The sequence below is a fragment of the Diadema antillarum genome, unplaced genomic scaffold (assembly GCF_040938485.1).
Source record: "Diadema antillarum isolate AM-2024a unplaced genomic scaffold, OU_Dant_1.0 seq00001715_RagTag, whole genome shotgun sequence".
NCBI lineage: Eukaryota > Metazoa > Echinodermata > Echinoidea > Diadematoida > Diadematidae > Diadema > Diadema antillarum.
The window spans coordinates 656709-667460 of NW_027272404.1; the positions used below are offsets into that span (position 1 = coordinate 656709).

Consider the following 10752-nt stretch of genomic DNA (forward strand, 5'->3'; position numbering starts at 1 on the left):
AGCAAAAAGACTGAGAATACATATACCATAGTACAAGAAGATGAAAAGAAGACATGAAAGTCTGTCGTCAAAATGCACTGCTAAACAAATAGGATTTCAAATTACTCTTAAAAGATGTATATCATATATTAGAACAATAGCTATGCATATTAGCTCTTGCTATTAGAATTCATTAAAAAAAAAAAGTGATAATGCCTTGATATTTATTTTCCTTCATCAGTCCTACAGGCAGAGGGAATTCCAATATCACATATTGTATAAGCTGTTATTTGTGCGTACAGATATTTTCGCGAATGAGGAGGTCACGGACAATTTTGCGGGATGTTGTTTTTGCGAGTTTGACTGTCGATTCGGGATATTTTCTAGTGTTGTTAAATTCCCGATCCAACAGTGATTCGCGAAAATTCACGAAAATTAAACCCTCACGAAAATAACAGCTTGTACAATAATAGAAACATTTGTGATATTTTTTTGGCAAAATATAACGAAAGAATTCATGTAGTATTACTTTACGGCCGTAATCTGGCAGAACTGCGCATCTCCTTTAACCCATCACGCCAGAAATCGGGTTTAAAGATTCAATGTTACACCTTTCTAAACTGGGATACTATGAGTTGCATTTTTCTTCTTTTCTTGGTCATAATTGGTCTAAAGAATTTATTTCCAGCAAAAAATGACAATTTGACCTTTTTAAGTAGTAATAATTACCAATTTACAAAACTTACGCAGTTCTACCAGATTAATTGTCGCCAAATTTTTGCGATCATAATCTGGCAGAACTGCATATCTCTGGTCACGTGCCCGGGTTGATCAGCCAGAACTGCGTAAGTCTTTGGCCATGCGAGGGGGTTTTTCAGGCAGAACTGTGTATCTCTAGGAGATATGCAGTTCTGCCTGATAAGCACGTGTTTCATCAGGCAGAACTACGTATCTCTTTTCGTCATTAACCACGTGCTTATCAGCCAGAACTGCGTATCTCTTAGAGAGTTCTGGCTTAGATACGCAGTTCTGGCTGATAAGCACGTGGTTTATCAGCCAGAACTACGTATCTCTGTCTATTTTCTGCGGGTTGTCTATCATATTTTACCATCCACCCCCCTTACTATTCAGCGGACGCAGTGTCAAAACAATGAATATTTTAGATCGAGTACAATTTTTTGAAATATTTGTTCACATTGTATAAAGTCATCATTATTGATTCACATTCAATTTCATTTTATCCATTCATTCGTATGTGGAAAATAACTTGCTTTCCCCCAAATGTTGTCAGTCTGTGTTCATGTTTCAGTATTAAATAGCGGCACGAGAAGTAGCGCTACATCAAAAGCCTGGCTGCTGTCTTGGGTTATTGTCGATCTCATGAAGCATTATTACACTAGATGTTAAGCTATATGTTCATCAAGACTACAGGCACTACATTGTAGACCGTCTAGACCGTAGTCTATTCAGGCCTTAAACGATACACTAGACATCTAGAGACTAGTAGAGCGGTACGTAGGGATCTGCATACGATAGGCCTACTGATCTCATCATTCCTACTCTATGCCCAAAGTAAGAGTATGCCAAGACCCTTTTGGCTGAAGGCCTAAACTCTATTCAAACCAAAGAATACTAGGAGCTAGGCCTGACTAAAAGTTTATTTACAGCTTTATTAGAAATAGAAAATAGACCCTAGGCCTCGTTTGTGTCGACTCCTACAGTACAAGTACTACAGTACTAGGGTAGTACTAGTACTAGTAGTGTTCTAACCGTTACTCTCTACGCAGGCCTATAAAACGTACTAGAACTCTCGAACTCTTTCTACTCGATCGTCTAGGTCTAATGTTAGACATCCAGACGTCTATTTTGGGGCGTCATTAATAGACTAGTACATTGTAATATCAATGAAAATTAGTTTCTAGTCTAGACTCTAGATCTAGACTCTATATCCAGGTACGGGCAAAATCTAGAGCTAGACTGTCTATTGGGGATCTAGTACTAATGTTACTAATGTTATAGTAGATCTAAGAACAACGTAAAGCCTAACCTGCCTATCTAATGACTTACGGTAAGTCTATAAAATCTATAGCCTATATAGACCTAATTAATAGATCACAGATCTAGATCTTAGTTTCAGATCTATTTCTAGGGCTAAATGATTATAATTTAGCTTTTAACCTGAAGATTCTAGATTCTTCATATTACAGACTTAAAGAATGTCTATGCCATATCAAATCTAGAAAAATAGAAAACGGAGTAAAGACAGAATAACCGGCGATTTGGCTTAAGTTAAGTAACGGTAGTACTGTACAACTCTGCCGGGAGTACCAGTACGGTACCGGTATTAAAAAGTAAACTTGTAGCTCTAAAAGTGTTAGTATTGGCCAATTTCTGACGTCTGTAGGATTGGATCGAAAATGCCATCGTCATGGACGGTATCCTAGATATTCATTAAACTTCTCGAGATCAATCCCATAGATCCAAGCCAACTAATCGCTTATTACAATGAAAAACAAAATAAGAAGCTATGGATTACAGATATTGTTGTTTGCGTGACCTACTGCACAGTACATTGATTTCACGTACACTAACAATGGACAAGTGCTACAATACTAATTAGACCCTAGGCCTAAAGTTGACTGGAGCGTGATGTCAGACAAGATAAACTATAACGTTTGTTAGATCTAGAAATGCTCTAGGCTTAAAAAACCCTAGATTGTAGCAATGCTTAATAGTAAGGCATACCGCATATTGACCTGTTCTGAAGCCTGCCTGTCTATGAATGGAAAGAAAGTGGCAATTTCCCCCAAGAGTTGAGGGTCATTGCTTTTGGATCCATTGCTTTAGCGTGACTGTCGTCATGTATGTACACTCCGTAGCCGTACGACGTGTCTAGCTAGCTAGCTGGGCACTGCTACTAGCTTGAACGCGCAGCGCGTTTGTCACTACCAAGGCCGCGCACGCGCGTGTTAAGATATACCATGTCCGTGCGGGATGCAGGAACACCTTGGTCCAAGCGTTGTCGTAAGTCGACTTACGCAGTTCTGCCAGATTAATCACCCTCTCTCCTCAGGAATTTTGCCAAAATTACTTTCTAAAAATAACTTTCTGTACCGAATCACAACTTGTTTTTTGGCCCACTTGAAAGAGCATGAGAAAAAACACACAAAACACTCAAAACCTGAAAATCGACCAAAATCAACTTAGGGAGTTCTGCCAGATTACGGCCGTTTAGTTGTGTGACAAAAGTGCTGTACACCTGGCATTTTTCATGAGTTGTGTGATATTTGCAAAATTAACACTAGTTCTTGACAGTGAATTCCACCACTCACAGTCTTGGAAGTTCTAATTCTGAAATAAAATATACTCCTGACATGTATTGCAAGTAGAGTAATTGATCTGTGAAAGTGTGAGAAAAATGTGACAAATATTGTGCAAGAGATTTCTGTGGCTATTTGATCATCATTGATGTGTCTAACTTTGTTTCTTGTGGAAATTCTGGGCGGTGAATCCAGTAAACTATCGCATTGACAGCATGTTGACAAATAAAATCTATGGGTGGTCACTGGTGTACATATGTGACCTTGATGAACTTGTATGCTTGAGTGTGATTTCTTTTTAAAATCTTATCATTTGATGTGTTTACACTCTTCACTTGCCTTCTCAGTAACTCTGGATCACCCATGAGCACAAGCCCTGCCTCTTCACAGACCACTCTTCTTACTGGTATTACTGGTGATACAGACAGCAGGAGTGTCACAAGCTCACCGACCAAATTCCAGCAGATAAAGGTTAGATACCCAAATCCAAGCAAATATTGATAGAAATCAAGCTTCAAGTGGTTAAGGACTGATCTAATTCACAGTAGTATTTTCCTGTTGTAACAAAGCTCAGGAGGTCTTTGTACTTTTTTACTAGTGTGCATTTCCAAGGAATTGTGCAGCAGCACCATCACAGCACTTTGTTCAGGGAGCTCCATCTCTGCCTCTTTCTCTCTGAGCTGGTGTATGAAGACTTACAAGTGACATATCACTCAACCATGGCATATCACTCGAGTCGGCATATCACTCAACCAGTCCACCGCAGGTTTAGTCATTTATCCCGGATTAATTCCTAAGACTGAAAGTCACAAAGAAAGAGGCTGGTGTAGAAACAACAGGCCATATAACGGCTGCAGTAACACCCACAGCCAGTTGGTTGTTCTTTGTGAAGAGTGCTCGAGTCTGCTCTTATCCTCCAACCCATCTTAAACTAACTATAGTTGGCTTGTGGTATTTTTACCTTCCTGAGCTTTTAATGTGACAATCTTATTAACCCATCATCCCTAAAAATGTATTGGAATGTTATACAACCCTACTTCTGCAACTTAGGGTTCCTGGGCTCCTCGGCTCTTTCCTCTACACTTACAGTGTTTCATAATTTGTCTGTACAGCATGTATCAAAAATGTATAGAGTGTGCTAAAATCTGGTGTAGAATTTCACCATTGGGAAAGCACAGAGGCCATAAACCTTGGGATTTGGTCACTCTGTCTGAGAGTTATAGGTCTGGTTTGCACATTTTCAAATGGCTCTACCACGTTTTGCCACTATGTTTATATGACCTGATAGGATTACATGTACTCATACAAGATGTCTTGAACAAAAAAGAAGAAATTTAATGCTCAACATAGTTGATGGGAGCCATACTTGGACCAAGACTTTGTATGCAAAAGCAGACAAAGCATTAGATTCAGCATAGTTGATAGATATATTATTCAAACTATTAAAACTCATGAGCTTTGACATCGTTGTTCCCTGGAAAGCTGATTGATTACTGTCATTGCATGACATCCATCATTACTCATTGTAGTAAACTATGGATCAGATTGTTATGCAGTGGTGCTGCTAGAATGAGTCAATCTTTTGCTACATGTATTTTGTATGCTGTAAGGGCTGAAATTCTCAACCAAACATTTGATTAGGATCTGCTTTATGATTTTATAGGACTGTATACTGTGTTACTCAGTACTGTACATAAGCAAGTGCTGTCTTCTGCATTTGAAGTACTGTGTGATTGCAGGTTGTTTGCCCCAACCATCGTTACACAATAGTTGTGTGTGATCCAGCCTTTGCAAGGCTTGATTTTTATTTTCTTGTTTTTACTTTATATTAGCAGTTAATGGCGATTCATGAAATTCAGGGAAAATAAAACCACAAAAAAAAAAAAAACCTGTACAGTAGTACAGTCAACCTTGCCTAAGTCGAATCTATCTGGACTGAAGAAATAGCTTCGACTTACAGAAAATTCGACTTACATTGTAGGAGGGATTAATAGAATATACAGAGAAAGGACTTGAAAAGATGTACAATTATTCGACTTAATATGCGAGGTCAACTTAGCAAGGTTGATTGTACTTACATTAAATTTGGTCATGTGCACAATTATGCAACTCCCTTCCCATTCCAGTTGCATTTGATGAAATACTTCCAAAACATATTCATATCCCGAGACTACCCCATCCAAGTGTAACATAAAATAATATAACATTAGCCCATAAAGGACAGTGTGATACAATAAATGTATTTACATGATCACACTATATGAAGAGTTTGAGATGATATGCGCCAGTGTGCTAACACTTCATATGATCTACTGTGATTTTCAGTGTAGACTGCGGTACACATACTGAGTATTTAGCTCACCTGAGCCGAAGGCTCAAGTGAGCTATTGCGATCGCTCTTCGTCCGTCGTGCGTCGTCCGTCATGCGTAAACTTTTTACATTTTCATCTTCTTCTTGAGAACCCTGCGACCGATTTTCACCGAGCTTGGCAGGTAGCATCCCTAGGGGGATAGGATCTCAATTTGTTCAAATGGGCACCATGCCCCACCTGGGGGCCCCCAGAGGGGCCCAACCCCCCCCCCCCCCCCCCCCCTCAAATTAAGGAATCTAAAGAAAGTCTTCTTCTCTAGAACCAGAAGTGATAGAGCGAAGTTAACACTATGAGTTGGTACATTGATGACTGTAGTTTCAAGTTTGTTTATGGCGGAATCAGGGGTGCCCCCCTTAGGACCATGGGAAAGGTGGTGGGGAGGGGTCCTAGTGGGGCCCACATTGTACATTTTCATCTTTTTCTTGAAAATGCCATGATGAATTTTCACCAAACTTGGCAAATAGCATCCCTAGATCAAATGGGCACCATGCTTCACCTGGGGGGCCCCCAAGGGCGACCCAACCCACCCCCAGTAAGGAATCTTTAAAGATTTTCTCTAGAACCAGAAGTGATTGAGCTGAGCAAATACAGTGAGTCAGTATGACTGACATTGTTTCAAGCTGGTTCATGGCAGAATCAGGGGTGACCTCCCCTTCGTTAGGGTTAAGTCTTTTTGTTTTTCCAAACTGCATAGTCCAACATACTAGAAAGGACAGTGCACTGGGCAGATATTTTTACAGTGTGATGGAATATGCAAATGGACACCATGGCCCCAGCTCTCAAAGCTACCCCCACCACAAGTTTCCAATGTTCTCAGGTAAGAGTCTTCTAGAATGCATGGAAGGTGAACTTTTGACACTCAGGTGAGCGCGAGACCCCCGGGTCTCTTGTTATGTGTTTCGCCTAAAACCTCAAGTTAATCATCTGCCTTTTTGTCTCCTCTAGGACAAAGAGAGTTCAACTGCTATTACAGATGGTGGTGCACAGCATAGCAAAAGCAGTGAAGTCCCACTTTCATCAGAGGACTCGTCCCACTCAACAGAACTGAGAAGTAAAGATGGAAGGCAGACTCCAAGAAAGGGCAGAGAGGGGAAGGCGAAGCAGGAAACACCAGACACACAAAGCCCCTCCATGGACAGTACACCACAGCCTGGGAAACCAGAGACTACTACCAAGGCAGAATCGGCTGTCACTACTGATGTCAGTGTAGGAGAGACTACGAAAGGACCTGTGTGGACACGGTAGGTCTTTCACACCTGTTCTCTTGTCAGACATTTACCACATCCTTTGTCTTGTCAATTATCTAACTATGTGTTTTCTCTGGGTCTCACAGCCAAAGTAGGTGCCAGTCCATCATTAATAGTAACTCTCAATCATGCAGCTTCCCTGTGAAGCATGGCATCCTGCAGGGATTGGTTTTGCATACACTTCCCTTTGTTCTTTTCTCAGCTCCAAATCAGGACTTAAAAATCACAAAAATAAAGTCATAACCTATGCCTATGACACAAAAATATTCATTGTTTGCTCTGACATCAAGTTGTGGCATGTTTTAGATGAAATGAAACTTAATGATGACAAAGGAGGGATCCTTCATTTCACCATTAAGTTCAGGATGTGTTCGTATTGATTATGTTGTTTTTGGCTCATTTTCCATTGTTGTTTGATAACAGGAAATATTAATGTCATTAGGTCAGAGTTCGTACAAAGAATAAACATGTAAACATCTTGCAAAGCTGTTAAACACTCCACAAGACACTCCCAACATTTTGAACTTCTTCCTGTGGTTACCACTACCTATTTCTAGTCTAACTTTGTGAACTGCGTCAGTGTATCATGTGTATGGATACTATTAAAATGTGTCCTTGAAGCTCTTTTTTTTCAGCGTGTTGTATTCATTCCAATGTTTTACTGCAAACAAAAACAGGTAACACTTATACGATGAGTTTTCGACTGTTGCAAGAAGAGTTTCCCTGGTAATGGAAGTTTACACACATTTTATGGCACAACTCACCCAGATGTAGAAAGCTGATATTGGAAAAAAAATAATCTGTACAATTGTACATGTGTATATGATGTTTACACTAAACTTGCAAACCCACAAAGAGAATATTTGTAGCAGATACTGTAAAACATGATATATTCGCGGCATGAAATTTTCGCGAATTGAAGCTGACAGCCTTTTTCGTGGCATGAAATTTTTGCGAAGTGCCACTAGCGTTCAATGCACATAGTGTAAACAAGAACTTTTGCGTGCATTTTAATTTCGCGAATCTTGGCGCTCGCAAAATTAGCGAAATTAAAGTGCACACGAAAATTCGTCGTTTTACAGTAGTCTGATGGTTTCATTGTGAGGTCCAAGAATCTGCATGTCCACACATGTACTTTTCACCATACTCTGTTTTTCACATAAACATGTGCTAATAAGATGACTTTCTCATCCACAAAAAGGGCCAAATTTGTAGTGACAGTCTGTAGTACTACATGTTAGTATCTGTGAAAAGCCTATGGGTGTTTAGCCTTACAAGAGTTGGTTATGACGAAAAAATTTTCATACCGGAGTATCTTGTAAGCAGAGTTTACTCCTACCTCACTATTTTCTTCTTTTTTTTTTCATTCTTCTGAGATGCAGTTTTGAAGTGCATATAAGGACTCTCATTTTGATGTGGGCTTTGCAAGAAATGTGCACCATCATTATACACTGTATATGTATTTCAAGGGATTAGGAGGTAAATGTATTGCATTCTCCATAAAGATACATGTAATGGGTATCACAATTTGCATCCATGGCATGTAGGATGGTATGTAGTAACACAGGTGTTTTGTGTAATCTTGATAACCAAGTCTTGTACTTTGATGAGAGTGTGAGTAAGACCCCGTTTACAGTGCGAGGCCAAGCTGCGGCCGACCCCGCCTTCATTTCAGTGTAAACGTGCAAAAGGCCAAATGCGGGGCCAAAATTGGCCGCGCATTTGGCCACGCTCTAGAATTGGTCTCGGCCGCGGCCGAGCCCGGCCTTTTCTCAGTGTAAACGCAAACTGGGCCAAATGCGCAGCCAATTTTAGTCTGGCTTCCAAACCCTCTGCCCGTACTATTTCGTTATTCAGGATGTTAACCCCCTCAACGTCAAAAACTAGTATAGTTTAAGGTGGTTTTGTCCTGCAAAGGATTTTTCCTTCGGCAAAGGCCTTTGCCCGAACGGCGACTTCATCACCACAGAATCCATTTGGCAAGGGGTCTGAAAACCAGACTATACCAAATTGCATTTGTTTACAAGCAGAGCGCCACTACGACAAAATATTGAAAGGTTTGAATTAAAAGTGCGGCCGAGCCCGGCAGTGTAAACGGACAAAATTGCGGGGGCCCCGCAATTGAGGCTGTGCTTGGCCGCGACTCTGCCCAGCCCTGCACTGTAAACGGGGTCTTAGATGAGTCTAAAGATATTTATGAAAGTTTTCTGATCTATTAGAAAGTAAATGAAGGGATATGTTATCAGAAGAATGTCAAGCGAGAGAAAAAAAAAGAAGAAGAATAGAGAGGAGTATAATGAACAAGACTTCATAATCAAGAAACAGAGGTCCAACTTTCTTTACAAGATCAATTTTTATCCTTGTGATTTTAGGGTTGAGGACAAAACGTTGCTGCAAGCTTGTCAAGAACATGGTGCCCATGAGAAGACTTTCCTGAAAGTAGCTGACAAACTTGAACATAAGACATCACAAGAGGTAAAGTCTGTTGTTTGTCTTTGCTTTCTAGAGATAGAAACAAGCATAAGAACATGATTCTGCCCAACAGGTGGTCATAAAATGACTCACATGATGACTGTTCGTAGAACTTGGCCAAGGTGTGGTGCGTGAGGTGTAGATGCTACATTTGTAGGAATAGGTTTTGGGCAAAAATATGTATGCAAAAAGGGTTGCATGTCAATCCTCTTTCAATGGTCAGAATCAATGATCTTCCGTTAAAATCAAAAAAAAAAAATATATATATATATATATATATATACATGTATATATATATATATATGGAGAGAGAGAGAGAGAGAGAGAGAAAGGGCCACGAACTTATGGTTGCATGAGAAAGCCGAGGCAACCACTCCATTGCATGCTGCAGTTTAATTGCTTTGTTTTTAGCCACTGGAAAATTTTTAATTGATTTTTGAATGACAGAAGTTAACTCCATAGGGTAAGTTAAGCTCACCGTTAGATTTAATGTTTGGTACTGAACATCATATCACCCAGGAATTCTCCCCTATGGGATCTTTCCAGTTATAAACCAGGGGTAGAATTTTAGCCTTTAGGAAGCATTTTTGTAAATTAGAATAAATCTTCATAGATTATATCCATCATAACATTACTTTTTGTACTGAACAGTACAAGAATTGTAATGCAGTGTCTGAAATCTTGTGTATGATTGACACTGCTGTTTTTGTAACATTGTCTCCAGGTCAGGAAGAGATTTGCTCATCTTATGCAGCTATTCCACTTCAAGAAAGGTGCTTCTGCTGATGAAGGTGATAATGAAGATGATGGAAGATTGACGATGATGATGATGATGGAGATGATGAGGAGGAGGAGGATGAAGATGAAGAGCACGATGCTGCTTGACAGTAAGGGAGGTGACTGAAATAGACTAAAATTGATGCTGCAGCTGTATCTCCATGAACATCTCTTTACGTAAAGGAATGATGTTGCGATCTTCAGGATTTCAAGTGTAGGAATTAAACCAAGTGCTTTCTTGCCATTTTTTTCAATGCAGCAATCTCGTCAAATCCTAAACAAGTCTGAGGCAAAACAACTTGTGATGGTGATATTAGTTCCAGTCATGTTTGTATTAAAGTATTGAGAGTTGTTTCCCTGCGTATATGGTTTTGAAAATCATATATTAGCTTGAGAGTAAAAACTGAGTCCATACAGTATTATCTCTAGAATATACCAGCAAATGTATTGTATTATGTGCTTGATCACTATCATTTTGAAACATTTTTTCAAGTTGCCCTTCCTAATAATGTTACTGACAGCAATCAAAATGGGTCACACTTTATTAATTCAGTAACCTTGAGTCAAAGCTTCTGGGAATCATGA

The 10752-nt window shown here is 39.7% G+C and overlaps 1 protein-coding gene across 1 annotated transcript in view; it reads left to right on the plus strand.

Annotated features, from left to right (window-relative positions):
• LOC139711856 (GON-4-like protein) overlaps positions 1-10294 on the plus strand; it is a 110013-nt gene extending 99719 nt beyond the window's left edge. Inside the window, exons 25-28 of the mRNA XM_071623708.1 lie at positions 3647-3770; positions 6617-6912; positions 9291-9393; positions 10115-10294. Coding sequence (XP_071479809.1) covers positions 3647-3770; positions 6617-6912; positions 9291-9393; positions 10115-10294 — 703 coding nt within the window. The remainder of the gene's footprint in view (positions 1-3646; positions 3771-6616; positions 6913-9290; positions 9394-10114) is intronic.
• The last annotated feature ends 458 nt before the right edge of the window (positions 10295-10752 follow it).